The 26,052-nt window shown below is 48.3% G+C and overlaps 1 protein-coding gene across 4 annotated transcripts in view; it reads left to right on the forward strand.

Moving 5' to 3' along the window:
* CLIC5 (chloride intracellular channel 5) overlaps positions 1 to 26,052 on the forward strand; it is a gene marked incomplete at its 5' end in the record, with an annotated part of 161,330 nt that overhangs the window by 122,890 nt on the left and 12,388 nt on the right. For 3 of the 4 annotated variants that reach the window (XM_080664731.1, XM_080664734.1, XM_080664732.1), the window contains one exon: positions 21,368 to 21,552. In XM_080664731.1, the coding sequence (XP_080520857.1) occupies positions 21,368 to 21,552 (185 nt within the window). Of the gene's footprint in view, positions 1 to 21,367; positions 21,553 to 21,892; positions 22,475 to 26,052 lie in introns of those variants that run through there. The other variant, XM_080664733.1, reaches the window with a different exon arrangement.

The following is a 26,052-nucleotide window of genomic DNA, read 5'->3' on the forward strand; positions in this document are numbered from 1 at the left end:
AAGTAAATAATTCAGTAAGTTACTGAGGACCTACCTGGATTGTGCCAGGCACAGAACTAGATTCCAGAAAAAGAACTAGAAAAAGACTCTCCTATCCTCTGAGGCCTGGTCGATGCAGAAGAAAAGGCTTAACTTCCCAAAATGCCAAATGACAAGACAGGTAAATGATGACTTATTCCAAGGGGGTCTGAAGAGCTGATTAACTGTCCTGGAGAAACAATATCTGCCAAAGGTGGTCAGAGCAGGAGGAATTTTCCTACAGGACCTTTGAGAAAGCTTCTTGAAAAAGTTTCCCCTGGGTCATAAAGGTTGAAAGGGAGTCAGTTGTCTGGAAACATTGGGTGGATGCTGTGGGGAGGGTGGGAAAACACCAGCAGCAGAACCAGGAAAAGTGGTCAGAGCCTGCAGTGCCTGCCTGGGAGACTGGACTTATGGAGGGGCAATGGCAGCCATTCGAGGTGCATGAGGAGGCACTAGAAGGAGAGTATTCTTTTAGGGACCAGAAGAAGAAGGGTGTGGAAAATATTTTGAACATATTCAGTGCCCTTGTTGCATTTGGACCCTGTGGTGGGGTGAGTAGTGTCCCCTACAAATTCGTGTCCACCCAGGACCTCAGAGTGTGGCCTTATTTGGTTGGAAAAAGGGTCTTTGCAGATTTAATTAGTAAAGCGTCTCCAGATGAGATCGCCCTGGATGGAGTGTGGCCCCTAAGTCCAATGACTGGTGTCCTTATGAAAAGAGGAGAGGGCACACAGACCCAGGGGAGAAGGCCACGTGAAGACAGCAGAGATGGGAGGGCAGCAGGCACAAGCTGCGGACCTCTTGGGGCCACCAGAGGCTGAAAGAGGCAGAAAGGCTTCCCCTCCAGAGCCTGATTTTGGACTTCTGGCCTCTAAAACTGAGGGAATAGATTCCTGTTGTAAGACACCCAGCGTGTGGTACTCCGTTGTTGTCATCCTGGGAGACTGAGGCAGCCCTCACACCATCATGTGAAAGGGCCGATACTGCCACTTCCGGCTGAGGACGCAAGGCAAACGAGAGGGCCGGGGCCTGTCCCTGCCTCCCCTCAAACCCACAGAGCTGGCTCCGGACCCTCGTTTTCAGATCCCACATCCAGCGCCCTCTCCTCTCAGCCACAAACATCTTCCTTCATACTTGTCAGAGCACCCTCAGAAAGTTCAGCTCATCGGAGCCTTCCAGATTTTCCAAGTTATAAACAGTATTTACATACTATCCGTACTTAACAGTTCTCCCATCCCCAAAGCCAGAGCTACAGTTTCCACCGAGCATCGAGTATCCATTTCTTATAAACTCCACACTGTCCAACTTTCATTGTTTCCTCTTCTTCTGTTTCGCCCTGTTTTTCTCCTGAGGGTTTTGCCCTTGTGACTCCTCTCCCCCTGGCTCATTTGCACATTGCCAACCGCCTGCATTTTTGCTTTCCCAGCGTAGCCCCAGATCAGAGTCCCTGGCGCTGTTCTCTTCTGCCTTTTAACAGGTCACCACATGCTCGTCCTTCGTTGTAACAGTTGTAACTATAGCTGACCCACTCCCCTCCCTTCCCTGACCCCCATACCCCCTGGTTGTGGTCAATGGGTCCAAGGTTCTTAGGCTCAGAAGCTAGAGGTCAAGCCTCCTGCAGAGAACAGCACTATGGCCCCGCACACAGCCCAGTCTCCCGTCCCCTAAGACAGTGCACACCCCCTCTCTGCTCTGTGGAGCTCTGTAGAAGGTGGGGGGCAGCCTCCGCAGATCACACGTTGGCATCAGCATTAGACCCAGCCTTCCTATGACCTCCCTCCTGCACCACCCTCCATCTCCCCCTGCCTCTTCAGCTCTGCATCTATCTCTCCAACGTCCTTTCTTCAGATTGTTCCTTTTGTGTTCCCAGCTTTTTTCTCTGAGCAGAGCCCTCCCTCCCTTTCCACCACCTCCCCACCTAATGTCCCAGCCTCCTGTTCATACATTGGTTGTGGTCCTGGTCCTTTCCTGCCCTCTCACCCCAGCACTGTGATGTGGTCTGCGGGGTGGATCACCCTCCATACCCGGGGTGGGCACAGGAACGCCATTTAAAATACCCCTGCTGCCCGGCTGGCATGGCTCAGTGGTTGAGTGTCAACCTATGAACCAGGAAGTCATGGTTTGATTCCCGGTCAGGGCACATGCCTGGGTTGTGGGCTCGATTCCCAGTGTGAGGTGTGCAGGAGGCAGCCGATCTATGATTCTCTCTCATCATTGATGTTACTATCTCTCTCTCCCTCTCCATTTCTCTCTAAAATTAGTAATAAAAATATATTAAAATACCCCTGCTGTTCCACAGTTCCTCCAAAGCCCTCAGCTATGGGAACCCAGGCCCCACTGGGGGCAGCCACCCATAGCTAGCACACAAGAGTCATCAGTTAGAATGTAGGTTCAGCCATTCCTTTATTCATTCAACAAACACAGATTGCATGGAGTGGCTACAAGTCTGAGCCCATGTGTAGGGCATTTCTTGTGTGCCAGGCACTGTGCTAGATTCTAGAGATGCCAAGACAAATGCAACAAAGTCTATTGCCTGTGATGAACGAATGGGGGCAGAAACATATAAACAGGCAATTGCTGGCCTGGCTTGAATTCCAGGCCGGCCACTCCCAGCTGTACAACTCTGCCCGAGGGACTGACTCTCTCTGAGCCTGTTTGGGCATTGGGAAAATAGACTTAACAATCCCTTCAGTTTCTTCAACTGCCACATAAGGCAATTGATAGCGTATCCAAGGTTTGTAATGCAGACTCATTCATTTTACAAGTCACTGCTTGCAAATTCTTTAGCACCCTACCTGACACATAGTAAATGCTCACTAAATGTTAACTTTATTGTTTTCACAAAAATGAGACAAACATGAATATTGGCATCGAAAACTACGCGTGTGGCTCTGACTTTTCCCCCAACTAATACTTCCAAATCTCCTACCCATGTAGTCTCTTTCTGCTTGTTTAACTTTGTTTCTCAGTTTCTTGGTGCACTCTCCTCCTCTCCAAAGTATATATCAAAGCGACCAGGTGGCTTGGCTCTGGCAGTTACACCTCAGTGTTGCTGCCTCTGACCGCGAGGTCACGGTTTTGTGTCTGTTGCTGCACTGCCCTCCTCTGTAACTGCCAAAGCCGGCCCCTCACTCCGCAGTGACCGGGTTCCACCTCCACGCCCCCTTCTCAAACTTGCTTTTCACTCCATTTAAATGGAGCACTGACTTCCTCATGACAGTCTCCAGACCCCACACTGAGTAAGATGCTGTATGGGCTCGCCTTCTTCTCATGTGGGGTCCCCCACCACCACCCCTGGTTTGGGGGAAACAGGACTTTGTGTCTGGATGTGCCGCATGTCCCACGGTTCAGCTCCGGGTGAGCGAACAGTAACAGCAGCTCCCAGGGGCCCCAGGCTCCACACTCGCGGCCGCCACCGCCAGCAGGCAGCAGGGACCCTGGTCAGCTACAGTTGGCTCTCCCAGAAGAATAACACATATTCCTGATTTGGGGGCTTGAGTCGCAGGCAGGGAGGAGCTGTTATTTTCGTTTTCTTTGGCTTTTCCCTCTGTGACTCCCCTTCCCATTGGCTGCAGACGCCAGGCGACTGGCTTCCAGCTGATGTGACTTCTCTCCAGGGTGCCCCTGTAGGCACCCTCCCACCCTCTGATCCTCACCTGTGCCTTCTCCACACCTGAAGGCCATGTTTCTTCTCTCCTTTTTTAAAAAATATATTTTTATTGATTTCAGAGAGGAAGGGCGAGGGAGAAAGAGAGAGAAACATCAACGATGAGAAAGAATCATTGATTGGCTGCCTCCTGCATGCTCCCTACTGGGGATCGAGCCTGCAACCTGGGCATGTGCCCTTGACCGGAATCGAACCTGGGACCCTTCAGTCTGCAGGGTCTCCATCCACTGAGCCAAACCGGCTAGGGCTCTCCCCATCTTCTCTTGAGGACCTGGGAGACCTCCCTGCAGCCTGAGGCCCATGTCACCACCTTTCCTGCTCCTCTTTGTCATTTCCAAGATTCAGAGCAGCCTGCCTATGCCTGTCTCATTGTATTATGACTGACGGGTCCCCTTGCAGCGTTTGCAAAGACGTGCCCCTGTCCACTGAGGGAAGACACTGTGATCTCTTAACATACCCCTCCTGAAATATTTCTCCTCCTGAAATATTAGTCCTTGTAAACTCCTTCTAACTTCCCACAAACCTTCCTTGGGTGCCTAGGACATGCTGGATGCAGTGCTAAGCTTAGAGGGCAAGTCCCAGACTCAGATGGAGCTGTCTCCCTGGCTTGGCCCTTCATTTGTTATAAGTGTAGTGGCTATATTTTCCAATCTGAAAATCAGATTTCTAACCAATTGCCTTCATTAAAACTAATCAAATTATTAGAAATTGGTACTGGTCCCAGAAAATCCAGGACACGTGTCCCCAATGGAAAAGCACCTGGTCGGGCTGAGCCTTCTGTTCCCACCCCTCCCGGTCCAAATCCAGATGTGGATGCCACTGTGGGCAGGAGGTGTGTATCACATCCCCACCACCTCCCACCCCAGATCCTCCGCCAGAACTAAAGAGTCACCATTAGCCACAAAGCAGTTTCCAAGCAAGGACCGAGGTTTTCTTTTCCCTAAGGTGTGTCAGTAACGTCACTCCCTGGGGGCCAGAAGCAAGCAGGATGCCCCCTGGGTCTATTCTGAGAAAATTGACAGTCATATATCCTGAAGAAGACTCTCGGGGTACTCGAGTAACCTCAGTGAGCTCATCTCACCATGGGACAATCATTCTTTTTATATTTTCTCAAATTGTTTTTTTGTTGTTGTTGTTGTTGTTGATCCTCAACCAAGGATATTTTCCCACTGATTTTTAGAGAGAGTGAAAGGGGGCGAGAAAGAGAGAGAGAAATATCTATGTGAGAGAGATGCATCAATTGGTTGCCTCCCGCACGTGCTCTGACCAGGGCTGGAGATCCAGCCTGCAACTGAGGTACGTGCCCTTGACCAGAATCATACCCAGGACCCTTCAGTCCACAGGCTGATGCTCTATTCACTGAGCCAAACTGGGGAGGGCTTTTAAAAATGTTTTTTATTGATTTTTAGCGAGAGAGAGAGGGAAAGAGAGAGAAACATGGATGTGAGAGAGAAACATCAAGCTGTTGCCTCCAGTACGCACCCCGACTGAACCCGGAACCTGCAACCTTGGCATGTGCCCTGACAAGGAATCGAACTGGCGACCTTTAGGTGCACGGAATGATGCCCAACCAACTGAGCCACACCGGCCAGGGTAGGGGATGATCATTCTTAATGGAAATCGTTCTTGATGGACATGCGATTGAAGGGTTCCATGTGGTTGTTATCACAGTATCAGGCAGGGTGCTCCTGCACCATCTCCCAGAGCTCAGGGGAAAGGAAGGACAGCCAAACCAGCCGAGGGTTCCTCCTTCCAGCCTGGTCTCCTTCCTCCACTCAGGCCCCAATTCAAATTGCTCCTGGTTTCTCTCTGCTGAAAGGTGCCCCTGCAGATGGAACACGCATCTGTCTATAGCACTGCAATCTTTCTTTCCCTGTCATATTCTCAGTGGTTTGTGTCCACACAAGCTCACCCCTACTTCCCACCTGGCAGCCTGGGGAACCACCCCCACAGACCGAGGCCCCTGCAGCCTGCTCTCTCCTCCCACACTAGTGGTCAAAGTGCTTTCTCCAGCATGTACCCCTCACTCGGAATCACATCTGTAAGACCGTTGAAGTAACTATGTTAAACTAAGACCATCCCCATTTGATGTATAGAAAATGGAGGCTCACAGACTTCAGGTCAATGCTAAGAAGTTTATAATGAAATCTGTTGTCAACTAAAGAAGTGAGTGTCCCCTCCATGGGAGGGTACGAAGGAGGCTGGACCTACCTCCTCTAAGGTGTGACCTATTGTAAGACACTGTTGTTTACTTAAACTATAATGTTTTGCTTTCAGAGGTGTCAAATGTGAAAAAAAATGTGCATCTTAGTCTTGATGGAATACAGTAGTTGATTCCCATAGCCCTTTCTCAGTCGAACATTCTACCACTTCCTAGAGGCTCTGCAGTGAAAGGTCAAACCCTCCCTTCTGCGTGTCCTTGAGCCACCTTGTTGGAAAGAAAGTGGGTCAAGGTGGGTCAAGGTCAGCATCGCTTCCTGCCTCTGGGCTGGCTGTCCCAGCTCCATGCCCAGTGACGTGTCAGGTCTGCTGCTGTCTCCTGCCTGGAGGTAGCACTTACCTCTTAGGTCAGGGGGGGCACTTTTTCTGTAAAGGGTCAGATGGTAAATATTTTGGACTTTGCAGACCCTGCAGGCTGTCACAACTGCTGGGCTCTGCTGCTGGAACTGTAAACGATGAATGTGGCTGTTCCAAGAAAACTTCATTTATGGACCCTGACATTTGAATCTCACATCATTTTCAGGTGTCAGGAAATAGTTTTCTTCTTTTGACTTTTCCCAACCATCCAAAAATGTGAAAAAAAAAAAAACAAAAAAAACATACTTAGCTTGAGGACAGAGCAAAAACAGGCAGTGGATGGATTTGACACCCGGACTGTGATCTGCTGAGCTCTGTGTCAGGCAGTCCCAGGCTACACTAGCAAGTTCTCTTCATCACTATACCTCCTCATCTCCGATGTGGAGATTATAACAGGGCTCTTTCTTGTGGCATTGTCACGTGAATTAAATGAATGAATGCATAAAAGTACGAAGGACAGTCCCTGGCACACAGTAGGCACCAGCATGTGATAGCTATTGGGACAACTCTTGTTGGTTTCAGGAGTCCTCCTCACAGGGAACCCAGCTTTTAGTGTAATGTAGGCGCATGTGCTGCCCTCTTCTGGCCAGTGGAGAAATCAGTACTAGACACAGCTAATCATGCTTCACATGAGGAGGCCTGTGGGTTTTTAAGCGTCTGCTAGAGACTTAGTTCTGCCTAAGCATTGGTCGGGGGTCCCAGCAGAGAGCAGGTCACCTTCCATCATCTGTACCCCACACCCAAGGTTGGGCTTGTCCACCAGGCCCCATTGGATCCTCCAGAGGTTGCTGGCTGACCCATGACACGCTGCCCCCAATCTTGTCATTCTCCTTTTCCTCTCCCTTTTCCACCACCTCCAATCTTGACTTTTATGAACTTCCTTGACCTAAAATAGAAAAGTGTTTGAAAGGATTCAAAGGGACCTGGGAGGGCTGTTAGCCCAGAACCAACAAGCCCCCCGTCTATCAAAGGCTTATGCTTTCTCTGCATGCGGCATGAAAGCAAACTGCTGTCGGGGGTGAGGGGGGAGCAGGGTGTCGGGGAGGCAAGGTGGAGCATTTTTCCAGATTCCCCAGGATGTGGCGAGCCATGTTTAAAAGAGAGTGTGTGTATTTATTATTCCAAGCCACTTCAATCACAGGGCGCCGATTTCCTTCTCCTCTTCCTCCCCCGGCCCTCAGCCCCATGTTACAGGGTGGGCTCAGTCTGCAGGCCCGGCCTCTCCAAGGGGCCGGGCAGGGCCCCCACCTCACAGTCAGACTCGTGCTCTGTAAAATGTGGTAGGAACAGGAGTCATAATTGCACTGCTCAGAAGCAGAAGTCAGCGAGGTGGCAATGGGGCCCCGTGTCTGCTCTGTCGGAAACACCGACCCCTTCTTTTGGAGGAAGACAGCTGGGTCCCAACTCAGGCCCACGGAACCCTGCAGAAGGGCTCAGGCGGGGGTTATCACCATGGCGCTCCCGGTGGTCCCTGGCCCACCCTGGTAGGTGGTGAGGATAACGAGGTCTTGCCACTTCCTCATAAAGCAGCCATTGCCGTCTCCTTTCAGAAAGCGCCTCTGGTCACAAAGGAACCCTTCAGGCTGCCTTCCTTGGCCACCCTGCATGCAGCGTGCAAATAGCCAGCTCGGGGTATTTTGTTTGTTTGTTTGTTGGGTGGAAGTTTTGCTTTGATTCGCATTCTTACAAGGAAAAACAAATAAGCTGGGCTGGGAGGGACCCACCTCCAAGGTTTGGCACCCGCCCTGCAGGATGCACGCCTCCTGCGAGGAGGGGCCTTGAGGCCAAGAGCGAGAGGGAGGGGAAGGGGCGCTGCTTCCCACTGGCACCTCCCAGGATGGCCCATGGGATTCCTCCAGAGGGTCTTGGATTTGGCTTCTTATTGAGGCAGATGCTGGCAATTTATAATTTAACAAATGTTGCTCCTGAAATGAATCCTTGGGCGATCATAAGGAAGGCGGTTGGTGGCCACGTGGCTGGTGGAAGGGGGCAGCTCGGGGAGGAGTGGAGAGGGTCCTGCATGGGTGGGCGCATTCATTAGTGGAGGGAGCGTGTTAGCTCTGTGGGCTCCCGGTGGGAGGAGCGCTGAGACCACCAACACCATTCCATGTGGGGGAATTTCCCACAGTCTGACCAGAAGCAGTTCTCCTGGCCTGGCCTGGCCTCATATCAAGGCCTGGGGAATAAGGGAACTTTAAAGTACTAATTTGAACAAGAGCTAAATGCTCTTTCACCTCTGGTGACTGCTGCCTCATCCTGTGCAACCAACACCTCTTGTCTTTGTGCCGTCTACATGGGGAGCTCAGTATCTTTCTCTCTCTCTCTCTCTCTCTCTCTCTCTCACACACACACACACACACACACACACACACACACACACACCCCAAGAGCTTATAGGTGTTCTGCAATTTCTATGCACATTATATATCTCTTTAAATCCACAGGGTCATGTATCCATTAATCTCAAAAAAAAAAATGTGCGTGAAGTTGCACGACATGGTCTCCCAGCTTCGCCTGGAAGCATGATGGTGTATGTGGGGGCGTCTACATTGCATCACTGTAGCTGGTTTATAAGGAGGGCTGCACTCGTGACCCCTCATCTGTGATCACGACCTCGCTTTGGAAAAAGCTTTCCCCCCTCTAGTAGACGCTCCGTGGAGAAGGGCGCTGGGTAAATGGCATGTAGCATGGGTTCCCCCATATTTGGTAGCTGGGCTGACAATGACAAGATGTGAAATCCCGGTGGTGTGTGAACCTTCCAACAAAACTTCATACAATTATCCACTTTCCTTGTCAAATCCATCACTCCCCCCCCGCCCCCCGGCCCGGGATGGCAATGTTCTCTCTGTTTCACACGAGAGAAGCTGAAGTGTGGAAACGTCCGCAGACCCGGGGCCAGTGACGGGCACAGGAAAGCAGGCTTCCCTCGACGGTTATGCTCTGTGGCTGCAAACCAAATATCAGTAAAACATACTCGTAAGAATTGACACCAGGGGTTAAGTCCAGTCTGGTATTCTGAAGGGACCAGCCGCTGAGAGAGGATAATTTGTTGGGGGAAAACAGTTGCTACGCAGAACTTTGGCCCTAAAACCCCTAGCCTTTTTTTAAAATGGGCTCTAAAGCTGCCTTTCGGAAGGCACCCCACCCACCTCGGCCCCTCATGAGCTTAGCCTGAGCAGCCCCAGGAGCTAAAGAGACGAAGGTGTTTGGGGTTACCTGTCATGTGACAGTTGGTTTTGCTTGTCTTGTTGTCCAGGCTGTTTTCCCATTGGAGGGACATTTGAGTCCCCTGGGGGTCTTACTCCAATGCAGACGCTGATGCAGAGAGTCTTGGGGTGGGGTGGGACCTGAGAGCTCCCAGGTGACTCTGCTGCTGCTGCTGGGCCAGGAGGGGCTCGGGAATAGGGTTCTGGGCAGCAGTCTCCATGTGGGAATCTTCATCATTACTGTCCCGAGAGCCCGGCTCCGCATCCGGCTCAGAGCAGGTGCTCCATGACATTTGCTAAATGAATGAATGAACCGTAACTCAAACACTTCACGATGCCCCTACCCTGCCTGCTCATTACCTGAGAGGTGTTGGAAGGGCCTAACCTGACTCTTCAAGGTCAGGGGCACTTCTTCCGCGCAAGAATGAATTCTTGCATATAATTCACTTTTAATTTAAGGTGGTTTTTAAAAACTATGGTGAAAATATCTGATCTAGCCATGCCAACAACAACAAAGAAGACACACTTTTTCACACTTTTTCAAACTCTCCTTTGGGGTGATCAAGTCTGTATCAATCCCCCACCTAGATTTTGGGAAGCATAAAATTGCACTGTTAATCTGCTACATTCTTACTTCAAACTTTGGAAGATGCAAGACTCACATAGTCAAAGCTGTGCAACTAAAACACCCAGTGAATAATAGCTCCTTTCCGCAGACTATAATCTGCGTGGGGGCAAGTGAGGGCGGCTAGAGAACTGCTCTAAGCAAGGTGGTGGTGGGTAAAATTGCGGCATATCTGGGGAATTCTACAAAAGTATCAGCCACCCCCGGCCCCTGTGGAGCCTTCCCTCTAAGGCTGCCCATCGCACTGTTAGGAAGAAGGCTCGCTCTGGTGGGGCTGTGGTCATGGCAGCAAAGTCAGAATGAAAGGACGGACTGAGTCTGCAGAGAAGACTGCAGATTCATCTTAGATGACTTCCTCGGGGCGGAGGCTGAGCCAAGGGTAGTATTCACCAAGCAGACTGTTTTCTTGCAATCTGAAGAAGTTATTCGCAGTTTTGTATGCTTTGGTTCTTATACACCAGCATCATCATGAATTGCACATCAGAACCACTCACGGCATGCCAGGCACCATTCTACGCCCTCTGCAGGCATGACTGACTGTAACCCTACATGCCGTGCCGTGTTACGATGTCCACTTTGCAGCTGAGGAAGCTGAGGCACGCGAGGTTAAGCAGCCTGCCCAAGCCAGTACATGGCAGAGCCAGGACCCCAGCCCGGCTGCTGTGCTCTTCATACAGTGAATAGAATCCATTATTTAAAATGCATGTGGTGCTGAGTTTTTAAGCAAGAGTAGGTAGATCATTTAGGAAACTGTGATCAAATCAGGTCATAAACCAACAGATACTAACTAAACAACTACCATGTGTGTTTCCCTAAATATACTCAACAACCCAGCTTCCCCATTGGACTCAGCAATCCTGGATGGACAAGGGGCGCCACACCTGGCCCACAGTAGGCTCTCCATAGATATCAGTTTAACAAATGAAAGAATGGGCAACTGGCAGCAAATTTAGGACAGTCACAGAATGACTAAAACCAGTAATTATTTGAATTTACAGTTGTGGTGGCAGGGTGGCTGTTTTTAAATTTGTTAACAGCTCTTGTATAAAAGATGTGGGCCTTTGAGGATGAAGCAAGACAAAATGTGGTTAAATCGTGTCAGCCTGATTGTTTGGAGGAAGCAAGGGTGGAGAAGAAAAGTCTCTAGGCCTAAGCCCTGGGACAGAAGGGCCCCCCGACCCCCACCGCCCGAGGAAGTTAGAATCTCCCCTGACCAGCTCATTCCAAATGTTCGGACATCAGCACTTAACCTAATCTATGGCCTGATACTTAAAAATAACCTGTTATAAAGTCACCATAAAAAACTCACAGTTTTCAGTCTTATGCAGTCTGCTACATAAACTACAACCAGCATTAATAGCTTCAGTCAGCATTTATGTCGTTCTTTCTATTAGCACAATGGGTTTTACAACCATTTATGAGTTTCTGGAAAGCCTAATAGAAAACACACATACGTGTTCCCTGTGAAAGACGCAGGAGAGGTTTTTTAAGTCGACCAGCAGGGGTCGCCACCGCCCCATCGCTAAAGCCTGGGCGGGTTCCCTAATAGAGAACACATTCTCTGCCGGTGGCTCCAGCAGCAAGCCTCCCTGGTGAGTTCCTGCAGTTTCCTCTTTGGATTGGCTCCATTCAGAGTCAGTCTCTCTCTGTCTCTCCCCCTCCTCCTGTTGGTAAATAAACATCTGGGGCGCTTACCTGTACAGGCTGTGTACACAAAAGAAACCCTCAATATGAAGACCTATGTGATTATCTTTGCCTTCAAATTTACTATGACTTTTTAGGAGATCCAGAATATTATCTGAATCTGGAATTGCCTATACTGTCCATATTTCCCTTCATACTTATAAAGAAGTCTTATGAAGGACACACTGAAGTCACCTTAAATTCTTCACCATGCTGGTGTTTTAAACGCAGCCGAAGACTTGCCTTTAAAAACATGTTTTGTTGTTGTTATTGGGAACAATATTTCTGAACATAGAGCAAATCTCAGATTGATTTGTGGAGCTGTGTAAAAACTACAATTCTTCACAAGGCTTGGGGGTGGAGGGAAGCGATATACTTAAGCTATACAGAGATCGGTCTCTTCCTCTAGAAATCCCTGAATTTCCCAGAAATATATCAGTGTCTCATTCACTCCTTGATTCTCTCTGCCAAAGGGGAGTGGGGTATCCAGCAAGGTCCTGTATACCAATCCACCAGAGCTGTAAGACTTGATCCTGCCTTGGGAGTAAAGAATCATTTACTGGCCTCTTACTGGAAAGAGCCATGGGAGTTTGTCATTTAATTCACCCTCCCATTCAAGGCCGAAATCCTTTCTAGAACAAACAAGCAACAGCCACAGCAGCATGAGCTACCCCTGCGTCTCCAGCCCGGCTGATGCAGCACGAGGGTGCAGGAGGGAATCTGTGGAAGCTGCCATTGCAATTTGCTTTCTCACAAACCGCTTTTGGTCTCCCCACTTTCCTGTTTGCACCAGTGCCTAGAAACTGAGACCCCGGGGACTGCTTTCCCGCGGAAGCCCCTGAGTCTTTCACAGCCCATGCCAGTTTGACCAGAAACTCTCTTGGGCCATGAGGCCACATCCAGTGTTCTCCATCTGATGCCAAAGGTGGACACGAATTCTCCAAACTATCAGACCAAGAGCATTTGACACACCCACGTAGCCTGGAGAGAACAATGCCAAACCCAAAGAGGAGATTCCAGGAGACTCGGGATCCTGGACATGTTGGGAAATGCAAGAGTGAACTCCATCCTCTCAGCTCCAGGATTCTCCTTGCACCCGGGGAGCTCTGGGAGGCTCAGACAAGCTCCCTTCAGCCTTGAGCTGCTCGTTTGCTCTTAGATGCTCACTCACTCTCCCCTTCCTTCCCATCCTCTCACCAACTTAAGTTCTACCACCATACAGAAGTCCTCATCTCCTGTGAGGTCCCACTGTGCACCGGACTCTGAACAGGGTGCTTTAGTAACAACTGTGAACAGCCATCACCAGAGGCAGGATTCACATCCAGGTCTCTTGGAGATCCCACTCTGCTACCATGTCTGCTATCACAAGAACTCCCAGAGAAGACTGGGTTAGGCCTACCTGACACCCCCCACCCAAGCTCTCTCTGTCCCTTCCTTGATGATAGTGACCTGCTAACATAGCCAGTAGGCCCGGGCACACAGCAGAGGAGGGCAAAGAAAGCCCCATCTTCTACAACCCTGCTTTTATTTCTGCCTCAGCACATTGTAAGGATGGGCATAGATACTGTCTTAAGAGACAAAGGGACCATGGGGATCAGCCACCCCTTACCTGGACACAAATGGAGCAGAGGGTGTGACCCCCAGTCTCTGCCTGGTTGGTAATTTTGCCTCTGTGTGGTCAATCTCATGTAACCCAGCTATAACTGGGCCACCATACCATGTCTTTAAGGACTTTTCCAAGGAAGAAAAGCTATATGACTTCAATTTCCCAAACTGGAAAGATGAATGGGGATCTTTACCGAAGTTTCTTGGGGACAGGGAATTACACTACCCATCACCAAGCCAACTGTCCTCACACTTTCCTTAGAACATCTATGCCTTGCCTCAGAACAGCAGCATCTGCCTTTCTGCCTCCTGGGCCTGCATCTCCTCTTGTCACCCCTCATAACGCTCCTGGGCTTTGCTGCTGCTGGAGTCCTGCCTCTCCCCTGCACCTTTGGCTTCTTCCTCCAAAGGTGAGGGAGAGGTGATATTAAATTCTTATTTCATTTTCCCCCCATGACATTATCATTCATGTTTAAAATGATCAAATGTCACCCTGACTGGTCTGGCTCAGTGGATAGAGCGCCGGCCTGCAGACTGAAGGGTCCCAGGTTCGACTCCGGTCAAGGGCATGTACCTTGGTTGTGGGCACATCCCCAGCAGGGGGTGTGCAGGAGGCAGCTGATCAATGTCTCTCTCTCATTGATGTTTCTAACTCTCCCTCTCCCTTCCTCTCTGTAAAAAATCAATAAAATATACTTAAAAAAAAAGATCAAATGTCAATATGCTCATACCAGGTATGGTCATCTTCGTATTTTCTCTCCAAGAATATAGGATGGCAAGAGAAATATTTGCTGTTAGCTCCCTTGAACCACCACTGTGCTAGTTTTTTGTTTGTTTGTTTGTTTGTTTTTTATCCTTTGGTTATATTGACATGATTTCAAAAGAGAAGATGGAAAGTGAAAACTTCATTCAGTCCTCCGGGTATTTCTCAATATCTAGATAATTCTTTCTTCATAGGCAAAACCCAAATGCATGTCTCGCTTTCCACAAAGGTGTTTTGCTGTCACACAGACAATGTGACATCATGGGTCCAAGTACAGGCCGAGTTGAGAGTTGGTATTTGTTGCTGAGAAGTGATGTGAAGGGTCCTGGTGGGGTCTCTCCTTGTAGACCCAGTCATGGTCCCTGTGAGCACCAAAAACTCCTGGCATCAAGGCATTCATAGCAGAACACAAATATGTTATCAAACAAATTAGCTGGAAGTTCCCGGCTGCTGTGGCTTCATTGGTTGAGCATCATCCCTTGCACCAGGAGGTTGCCAGTTTGATATCTGGTCAGGGCACGTGCTCAGGTAGTGGGCTTCATGTTTCTCTCTCATCAATGCTTCCATCTCTCTCTCTTTCTCCCTTCCTCCCTCTAAAATCAATTTTAAAATGTCTTTTAAACAATTAGCTGGAAAGTAGGGCATAAGGAGTGATGTTATGATGGCCATATTCTTGTCAGGGGGACAGGGGTGAGTGGGAGAGATCTGTGGCATTAAGAGAAGATGGCTGCCAGGGAGCCATGGGGTGGTCCTGGCACCCAGCAATACCTTGCAGAGTGGAAGAAGTTTATATTTTGGAATCCAACAGCCTGTTTTAAATCCTGATTTTTCTCCTAACTCATATAGTAGGGTTGCTATTTTTAAAATGTTTTCTCTTTGCCTCTCTGAGTTCCTGATTCTAATCTGCCCTAGGCATCCATTGGCCCACGAGAGATGAGGGTTTCTTTAGAGAAATTCCAAGAAAGAAAAAGAAATTCAATATTTAGCTTCTGATATTCAAAATAGCATTTGCAATAAGACAGTAGCTTTGCAAGCCAAGCTATTGTCTTCAATTTTCTTTAGTTCTTAATTTTAGCACAATAAGAGCCAGGCCTGGAGGGCTCAGCTCACAGGGAGGCTTGCTGCTCTGTGGTTGACATAGGAGCTTGGACAGGAAAGGCCACCCCTTCTTGCCAGGGGCCTTGGGGATGAAGGAGAGGAGGCAGGCAAGGACACCATGGGACTAGAGACATGTCCGTAAAGCCCCATGGGGCACTTCGCTCGGTGTCATTCCAGGGTTTTGGAGGGAGGCCAGCAGCCCACCTCTGACCACACTCTAGGGGCAACACCCCGTGGTTACTCCGGAAGGAAGTAGAGGTTCAGCGTAACTGGGAAGAGACGCAGGGCTTGTGTTACCTTCCCCAGACCTTCTACCCCGTGGATCCCAGGACTCATAGCTCCAGGGTCACAGGAGACTCCTCCCCCCCCCCCCGCCCCCCCCCCCCCCCCCCCGCAGGACTCAGGGAGAAGAGCAGACAAGGAGACTGTCTGAGAAACAGCATTTTTATGCAAAAGGGACTGGGAATTCTCTGGAGGGACCATTCAATTATTACATCAGACTAAGTTAAAATCCAGAAGACACTACATTGAAATTGTTTTCCCACCACCCAGGGGTGGGAGCTTGTGGGAAAACCATACAGTTAAAAACAGGCAGGTACCTTTTCTTTGTACGCTAGGAGTGGTTTCAACAGTTTGCTTGCACATTTCTTTGTGACATGGAGATGAATACGAAGGCGCATCTCAATAGCTTCACTGTGTATTTAAATGCTAGATGGCGTAAGCATCCCTGCGGGCCACCTCAGACGTTCAGTCAGTGCATTTGTTGCTGGTGCTGGGGAGCAGGACTAGAGCGAGGAGAGGAACCCAGTGGGGCAGAAGGTGTGGTCCTGGGACCAGCCCCCATAGCCGCGGTCTTGTCCATGGAGAGTTGAATAGACCCCCATCCAGCCTGCAGATGTCATTAGAGGGGACCCTTGGTTCTTATCTCTCCCAAGTTCACAAGCCAGGGAAACTGAGCACAGCACCCTGGGCCCCCAGAGCCGCGCCTGTCTTTCATGGAGCGCCTTTGGCATCTGCTCTGCTCCGAGGGAATATGAGTGAGGGGTCTGCATGGCCGTGTGCCGGTCACGGCCAGGTGCTCAGAGCTCACCAGCGACCCAGGGCTGAGCTGTGCTTGCAAGAGCCTGTTGGAGGCCGAGCTGGAGTCTTGGCTCCTGGGTCCCCATGCCCTGGTAAGAGTATACTTAATTTTCTTAGCTCAAATTGCCATTCCCAAGTCATTATTTCTCTATGACGAGAAAACAATATTGGGTCTTATGTAATATCAACCTCAATGAATCTGGAAGCGATCATGGAATGGGTGGATAGTTTTTCCCTCCTCAAAAAAGAGAAAAATAAATTTGAGATTGTTTGCATATGGCTGAGAATATTTATGAACTATTCCCCCTTGTTTCCTCATCTCGTATTTTACCCAGTGCGTTTGTGTGTGGTACAGAATAAATCTTTATGGGAAGGGGTGGAGAGAGGAAGAAGCAGTTAAAGGACTGGGTATCCATCAAGTGCCTGGGATGTTAGTGGTTCTGAGTCTCGGGGTCCCCTGCCCTCAGGCTTGTTTGCTGCGGTCTGAGGGTAACCCATCCTGCTATTCAGAAGTTTTTGGAGCGAGGACTTTACATGCAAACACTGAGGGAATCAACATCCTCTGGTTACTCTGGTTGCCTTTATATCCCCTCACTCTCACCAGAGCAGAAAGTTCAACACCAACGGTTCCATGGCCTGGGTGCCATCGGCGAAAGAGATAATTAAGTTCCACGGATGCCAGACTGAGCCAGGGTCAGAGCAGTGAGTTGGCAGGTAGGACGGAAAAGACCTGGCAGGCAATGTGTTGGCGCTGGCACTTGTTATTCAATAATAGGCAGCGTGTTAGCACACAGGCCTGTGGGTCTATTCCCTCTGGCTGTGCCTCTCAGCACGGCTTGTCCCTGAGAAGGGTCCCCAGGGGCACGGGATCAGGGCTGTGGTTGTACATTAAATCGGCAGAAGCAGAACGTCCATCTGGCTGTTTATTTCCTCCTCGGGGGATTGGGCTTCACACTGGAGCTTCTCAGAATCTCTCATTCTCTGCCATGCCTTGGATTTTTCAGGAACACACTGACCAAGGGTGTGGGGTGAGGGCCCGAGAGCAGGGTGACTGTCACATTTGGTGATGCAATGGCAGTAGCTGTCATTCATTCCTACGATGGGCCAGGCACTGTCCCTGCATAAACTGAGTTAATCCTCACAGTGGCTGCATGAGGGTTAGAGATTTTTAGTCCCATAGCTGAGATGGGAAAACGGAAGCCCTCCAGACTTGAGAAAGTCACCCCATATTTAGTAAGTGCCAAGATGGAGGATGTTTCCAAGATTTGCAGGATCTGAAGCCAATACAATAAATACTAATAAATAATTTTGAAAGTCCACTTCAGGGTCTCGGAAGGGGTCCACACAATTATGGGGCCTTGAAGCGTAAGCCTTAGCAGCCTCACAGTAAATCCATCATGGGCAGCATCAAAATTTAAGTACAGGATTAGCTCCAGGCCACACGGCCCCATCCCTCCTGCCTCATCTCCTCTTCTCTCTACCGTAAGGACCACCAACTGCACCTTCACATTCCTGATCCAAACACACAGAGAGAATTGATGAAGCTGACACACTCAGGACAGGCCACCTTGGTATGTCACAGTTGTGACATAAGGCAACAACCATGCCCATTGCCAAATTTTACCTTTCCATCTCAAGAGATCACTGGAGACAGTTTAACTTTTTAAAAATAGTTTTTAATTTTCAAACACAGTTAACTACAATATTATATTAGCTTCAGGTGTACATTCCAGTGATTAGACATTTATATAACACTAGAGGAGGCCCAGTGCATGAAATTCGTGCACAGGAAGGGGGCGTGTCCCTCAGCCAGCCTGTACCCTCTCCAATCTGGGACCTCTTGAGGGATGTCTGACTGCCCATTTAGGCCCGATCCCACTGGCAGTCAGACATCCGTCTCACAATCCAGGACTGTTGTCTCCCAACTGCTCGCCTGTTTACCTTCCTGATTGCCCCTAACTGCTTCTGCCTGCCAGCCTGATCACCCCCTAACCACTCCTCTGCCAGCCTGTTTGCCCCTAACTGCCTTTCCCTGCAGGCCTGGGTCCCCCCCAACTGCCCTTCCCTTCAGACCCAGTCACCCCCAACTTCCCTCCTCTGCTGGGTCACCTCTAACTGCCCTCCCAGCAGGCTTGATCGCCCTCAACTGCCCTCCCTTGCAAGCCTGGTCCCTCCCAACTGGCCTCCCCTGCTGGCCTGATCGCCCACAACTGCCCTCTCTTGCAGGCCTGGTTCCTCCCAACTGCCCTCCCCTGCTGGCCATCTTGTGGTGGCCATCTTGTGTCCACATGGGGGCAGGATCTCTGACCACATGGGGGCAGCCATCTTGTGTGTTGGAGTGTTGGTCAATCTGCATATTACTCTTTTATTAGATAGGATAGAGGCCTGGTGCATGGGTGGGGGCCAGCTGGTTTGCCCTGAAGGGTGTCCCGGATCAGGGTGGGGATTCCCTTGGGACATGGGGTGGCCTGGGTGAGGGGCCTATGGTGGTTTGCAGGCCGGCCATGCCCTTTGGCGACCCAAGCAGAGGCCCTGGGATCTGGGATTTATTTATCTTCTACAATTGAAACTTTGTAGCCTGGAGTGGAGCCAAGCCTTCTGCTCGCTCTGTGGCGGCAGCCATTTCTGTTGGGATTTATGTATCTTCTATAATTGAAACTTTGTAGCCTTAAGCGGAGGCCAAAGCAGGCCAGGGTGCAGTAGCTTGGCTTCCTCCATCGCCGGGGGCAACCATAGCCTCCTGCTCTCTCCAGCTCCATGGCTGCCACCATTTCTGTTGGGATTTATTTTATCTTCTATAATTGAAACTTTGTAGCATTGAGTGGAGGCCTGGGCTGGCAAGGGCAGGCGGAAAGCTTGGCTTCCTCCATTGCCAGGGAAACCCAAGCTTCCCTCCTGCTCTCTGTGGCTGCAGCCATCTTGGTTGGGTTTATTTGCATATTCGCTCCTGATTGGCTGGTGGGCATGGCTGGTGGGTGTAACGGAGTGATGGTTAATTTGCATATTACTCTTTTATTAGATAGGATACCAAGTGATCCACCCTCCCCCCCCCCATAAAACTAGTATCCATCTGACACTATACCTAGTTATTACAATGTTGACTATATCCCCTGTGTTATACTTTACATCCCCATGACTATTCTGTAACTACCCAGAACAAGCTGCCCAAGGAGCTCCCATTGCTATCCTGGGCTGGGCCTCTTTCACCAAATGATATGATAATTCCCAGACTGGGTGACTTGGGCACAGATTTGAGCAGAGGCCTGCCCAGGGCATTTGGAATCAGAACCTACAACATCTCATTTCCCTTCATATGTCTCTTCCCCTTGGATGATAATCAGTTGGTCAAATTTCAACAGGCACTCTATTAGATTTTTTTTCTTTCTTCATTTTAATTAAGATTTTATCATAATCTCCCAAACTAAAAAGGGTAGAGGATTTAAGGATGCAAACAAACCCAACATAAATCACAAGTCCTTGGAGGGCGGGGAGGGAGCATAATAAGTGTTGTTATTGCCCTTGAATAGGCTTGCAATCCCATCCCAGTCTAGACAGTTACTAAGGGGAATACAAGCATTTCCCTGAGCCCTGCTTGCTCCGTTCTCCCAAACTGGAAACACAAAGCAGATGATGAAGTTCAAGTTCAAATGCCACACCAGGGAGAAGGAAGTATTGAGAAACTATGTCCAACCTCCAGTCTGTTTTTAAACATTCCAGTAAGCATTCGATTCATTTATCTTGGGCTGGTGTCATCTCATTGTCTCAAACAAAAGGCCTTCTATGAAATGACGGACTCGGGTTATGTGAGGAGTGGCTAACAGGAGGCACATTTGGAAAACTCTGAACAAGACACAGTCCCCAGGATCTTCCTCCTGGGACAGCACCTCCCATTATCCGCTAGAGTTAACATCAGGACTGAATCCTCTGATCTCAGCATCACGCTGTAAACCAGAGTCTGGGAAATACAGCTTTTGGGACTGAAGCTGATGAAACAGGTGCAGTGGCCAATGAGGGATGCGGCCAGCCACCTACTTCAGCTCCCTGCTCTGGGCTCAGGTGGGCAGTTGCCGTGTCAGCGTTCCATGATGGAGTGGTCTGTGCGATTCTGGGTTGAACGACTCAGTGAGAGTGAGTTCCTGGAGTTATTCCATTGAGTATTTTGCTCTGCTCTTGTGACTAAACGAATGAGTGGAGAGATAATTATTGGGGCAAGACTGTCAAAGTCTTCTGCCACCTTCTCTTCCTCTAAATGTTCATCCTCAGAGCTGCGGCCTTGGCAGGTTTCCATTCGGCTATGATGGCACATTCCTGGTGGAGCCCACCGCCTGGGTCCTGGCCCTTCCCTTGTGGACAGCACTGATTTTTAGAGCAGCTCAAGCAGACCTCCCTGACACCCACTGGTTCTCTGGGGGCAGTGCCAAGCAGGGGCCCCCACTTTCCTATGTCTTGTCCTCCAGGAAGCCTGTTCCCTCCCTTCTCAGGTTGGGTTAGCCATGGTCAATGCTCCCACAAAATCTGGTGCATATCTCTGTCCTAGGGCTGCTATTACAGTTATTAGTTATTTAACAGGCCTTTCTTTATGTAAAGATATGTGGGTTAATTGTGGAATATTGGGAAAATATACATACACAAGAAAGGAAAATGAAAGTTGACTGTTTTTACATCTTCTGAAGATAAGCACTAAGCTCTGATCTGTATGCCAATGATTGCATCTCTAGCTATCATCTATCTATCATCTATCTATCTATCTATCTATCTATCATCTATCTATCTATCCATCCATCCATCCATCATCTATATATCATCTATCTGTCTATATTTTTAAAAAGGATTGGCTAGTGTCTACTGTTTGGTCAAGGTCTCCTTTTTCAGGCCACTTGTTACTCTTCTTCATCATGCTAATGGCTGCCAGGTATTTATATTCGGGGAGCTGGCAGTGTGATGAGTGGAACCGGATTCGGGGTAAGCCACTTTACTGTGAAGACTGGCTGTAACCAGTGGCAGGGATGACTAAAGACACTTATTTTGCTGTCCCACGCCAGCCCTTGAGAGAGGCCTGAACAAGGCACTGAAGAAACTGGATGATTACCTAAGCACCCCTCTGCCAGAGGAGATCGACGCCAACACTTGTGGGGACGATGACAAGGGGTCCCGGCGCAAGTTCCTGGATGGGGATGAGCTGACCCTGGCCGACTGCAATCTGTTGCCCAAACTCCACGTGGTCAAGGTAAGAGACCTCTAGCCACAAGTGCTGGCCAGATCCAACTCCATCTTAGACTGGGGTTACCTGAGTGATTTAAGTCAAGGACAGTGCCACCTGCTGGTTGAGAAGTCACATGAATAGAGACCCCAAGCCAGTCTCTACTGCTTGCTGGCTGTATAGCCTCCCTGTATAGTTCAGTTTTCACCTATTGATTGCTTATTTCTAGGGTTGTTGGGAGAATAACATGCATGAAGTGCATGTTATTATAAGGACTCAAAATGTAATAGCTGCTATTGTGTTATCATATATAGTTTATATAAAGTCTTGTTACTCCAAAGGCCTCTTCCTTGCCTCTTCCTCACAGGTTTCCACTGGCCACATCCCCACATCTGTGTTAAATGTGCTCGCATGTGCACGTTTTCTCTGTGCACAGACCCACCTTCTCATTCCTGCTAGCAACCCCTTAGGGCAGCAGGTGACCTCTTCCTCTATCAGTTGAAGGGATAGTGGCTGCAAGAAGAGACATCATTGTTTTACTATTTTACTTTCTGACCACCTTTGACAGGCAGTGTAATCCTTTCCTAAAAGAATCTTAGAATCTGTGAGTTGGAAAGAAGGGAATTCCAAGGTTATCCCATACAATGTCCCTTCCAAAACTGGGCCACTTTCTGTGCATCCGTAACAGCTGTGACAGGCTCCTGTGCATCTGTGGCCTCACATTTCTGATGATGAAGAGCCCTCTGCCTCACAATCCAGCCCCACCACTTTGGATGGTTAAAACAGCATTCCAAGTGGCCCCCTGCTATCCGTTATTCTCTGGAACAACATGGGACAGGGCTGTTCTTTTTTTATTTTTATTTTTTTAAATAAATAAAGTACGTGGTTTATTCTGAGTCCCTTGGTTGGATTTTTTTTTAAAATTTAATAAATCTTTATTGTTCAGATTATTACAATTGTTCCTCTTTTTTCCCCCATAGCTCCCCTCCACCTGGTTTCCACCCCACCCTCTGCCTTTCCCCCCCGCCACTGTCCTCATCCATAGGTGTACGATTTCTGTCCAGTCTCTTCCCGCACCCCACACACCCCTTCCCCCCGAGAATTGTCAGTCCACTCCCTTTCTATGCCCCTGATTCTATTATAGTCACCAGTTTATTCTGTTCATCAGATATTTTATTCACTTGATTTTTAGATTCACTTGTTGATAGATATGTATTTGTTGTTAATAATTTTTATCTTTACCTTTTTCTTCTTCTTCCTCTTCTTTAAGAATACCTTTCAGCATTTCATATAATACTGGTTTGGCGGTGATGAACTCCTTTAGCTTTTTCTTATCTGTGAAGCTCTTCATCTGACCTTCAATTCTGAATGATAGCTTTGCTGGGTAGAGTAATCTTGGTTGTAGGTTCTTGCTATTCATCACTTTGAATATTTCTTGCCACTCCCGTCTGGCCTGCATAGTTTCTGTTGAGAAATCAGCTGACAGTCATATGGGTGCTCCCTTGTAGGTAAATAACTGTTTTTCTCTTGCTGCTTTTAATATTCTCTCTTTGTCTTTTGCTCTTGGCATTTTAATTATGATGTGTCTTTGTGTGGTCCTCTTTGGATTCCTTTTGTTTGGGGTTCTGTGGGCTTCCTGGACTTGTAAGTCTATTTCTTTCACCAGGTGGGGGAAGTTTTCGGTCATTATTTCTTCAAATAGGTTTTCAGTATCTTGTTCTCTCTCTTCTTCTGGCACCCCCATAATTTGGATGTTCGTACGCTTGAAGTTGTCCCAGAGGCTCCTTACACTATCTTCATATTTTTGGGTTCTTTTTTCTTTTTGCTTTTCCCGTTGAGTGTTTTTTGCTTCTTTGTATTTCAAATCTTTGACTTGATTCTTGCGATCCTCTAGTCTGCAGTTAGATCTCTGTCTAATATTTTTCTATTTTAGTCAGTGTATGCTTAATTTCTAGTTGGTCCTTTTTCATATCCTCAAGGGTCTCACTAAATTTATCAGCCTTTTCTAGAAAATTCTTGAAAAACTTTATAACCGTGGTTTTGAACTCTATATCCAGTTGTTTGCTTTCCTCCATTTCTGTCATTTGTGACCTGTTTCTTTGTCTCTGCATTTTGGTTGCTTCCCTGAGTTGATAGAGTGGCTTTGTGTGCTAGTTGTCCTATAGCGCCCAGTGGCTCAGCCTCCCCAGTTACCTGAGGTGGACACTCTTGGTGCATCCCTTTGTGGGCTGTGTACACAGTCTTGTTGTAGTTAAGCCTTGATTGTTGTTGGTATCGCTGGGAGGAATTGACTTCCAGGCCAATTGGCTGTGAGGATCAGCTGTGTCTACGCTGGGAGAACTTCTGTGCTGGAGACACCTTATGAGACAAGACTTGCAAAAGCCTCTGTGCTCAGCTTGGGTGGGGCGGAGTCTCAGGGTGAAGCAGACAGCATTGGTTTCCCATCAGCCCTGCCCTAATAGGCCCCTGTGTCTCAGTGTCCTGTGGTAATCGCTGCAAGTACCTCTGAGAGGAAGCCACCCTCAAGTTCCACCCGCTGCCAGACAGTCCAGTTTCTCCCCGAATGAGTTTGGGTCCCCAGAGTCTTGCCCGGAACTGGAGTTCAGTGCAGTCGGGAACTTTTGTCTTCATCCCACTTGAGAAAGCCAGCTGCGTACTCAGTTGCCCGCCCTCTCCGTGTGTGCGCGCATGTGCGCGCCTCAGTACCTCTGCCTTCTGCAGTTCCTCTGAGTCTCAGTGTGCTTTTCTCTTTACTGACAGTCCAGTTTCACCCTGTATGAGTCTGGGTCCCCAGAGTCTCGCCCGGAACTGGAATTCAGCGCAGTCGGGGGCTTTTGTCTCCCTCCCGCCTGAGAAAGCCAGCTGCACACTCAGTTGCCCGCACTCTCTGCGTGCGCACCTCGGTACCTCTGCCTCCTGCAGCTCCTCTGAGTCTCAGTGTGCTTTTCTCTTTCCTTCTAGTTGTAGAATTTCCACTCAGCCAGCCTTCCTGTGGTTCTGGATGATGTCCGTTTTGTCTTTTAGTTGTAGTTTTGAAATTGTTGTGTGAGGCAGCGTTTAGGTGTTTACCTATGCTGCCATTTTGGTTTCTCCAGGGCTGTTCTTTTCATCTCATTTGAAGACAGCAGTGTGTCCCCCAAACTTCTCTAAATGAACACTTCTCACACACTTTTTTGACCCTTGTCAGCCTGGAGAAAAATGCAGTGGGGTCAAATTAGACTGTTCTCTATTTGTACACATGTTTATGTCTTATTGTCTCAGACAATAAGCTCTGTGAGACAGGGCCTTCTCTAAGCATGATGATAGGCATATAGTGGTGGTCCTTGAAGAAATACCATTGATCAATTGTTTTATCATCTAGTTGTGTCTTTTTTGTGTGTTTGTTTGTTTTTGTTTTTTAATAAATCTTTTTATTCAGATTATTACAATTGTTTCTCCTTTTTTCCCCCATAGCTCCCCTCCACCCGGTTCCCACCCCACCTTCTGCCCTTACCTCCCCCACACTGTCCTCATCCATAGGTGTATGATTTTTGTCCAGTCTCTTCCTGAACCCCCCATACCCCTTTCCCCCTGAGAATTATCAGTCCACTCCCTTTCTATGCCCCTGATTCTATTATATTCACCAGATTATTCTGTTCCTCAGGTTTTTAATTCACTTGATTTTTAGGTTCACTTGTTGATAGATATGTATTTGTTGTTCATAATTTGTATCTTTACTTTTTTCTTCTTCCTCTTCTTTAAGAATACCTTTCAGCATTTTATATAATACTGGTTTGGCGGTGATGAACTCCTTTAGCTTTTTCTTTTCTGTGAAGCTCTTCATCTGACCTTCAATTCTGAATGATAGCTTTGCTGGGTAGAGTAATCTTGGTTGTAGGTTCTTGCTATTCATCACTTTGAATATTTCTTGCCACTCCCGTCTGGCCTGCATAGTTTCTGTTGAGAAATCAGCTGACAGTCATATGGGTGCTCCCTTGTAGGTAAATAACTGTTTTTCTCTTGCTGCTTTTAATATTCTCTCTTTGTCTTTTGCTCTTGGCATTTTAATTATGATGTGTCTTGGTGTGGTCCTCTTTGGATTTCTTTTGTTTGGGGTTCTGTGGGCTTCCTGGACTTGTAAGTCTATTTCTTTCACCAGGTGGGGGAAGTTTTCGGTCATTATTTCTTCAAATAGGTTTTCAGTACCTTGTTCTCTCTCTTCTTCTGGCACCCCCATAATTCTGATGTTGGTATGCTTGAAGTTGTCCCAGAGGCTTCTTACACTATCTTCAACTTTTTGGATTTTTTTTTTTGCTTTTTGCTTTTTTGGTTGAGTGTTTTTTGCTTCTTTGTATTTCAAATCTTTGACTTGATTCTTGTGTTCCTCTAGTCTGTTGTTGGGTCTCTGTATATTTTTTATTTCAGTCAGTGTATGTTTAATTTCTAGTTGGTCCTTTTTCATATCTTCGAGGGTCTCGTTATATTTATCGGCCTTTTCTAGGATATTCTTGAAAAGCCTTATAACCGTGGTTTTGAATTCTATATCCA

Source organism: Plecotus auritus, assembly GCF_963455305.1.
Source record: "Plecotus auritus genome assembly, chromosome: 4".
NCBI classification, from domain to species: Eukaryota; Metazoa; Chordata; class Mammalia; order Chiroptera; family Vespertilionidae; genus Plecotus; species Plecotus auritus.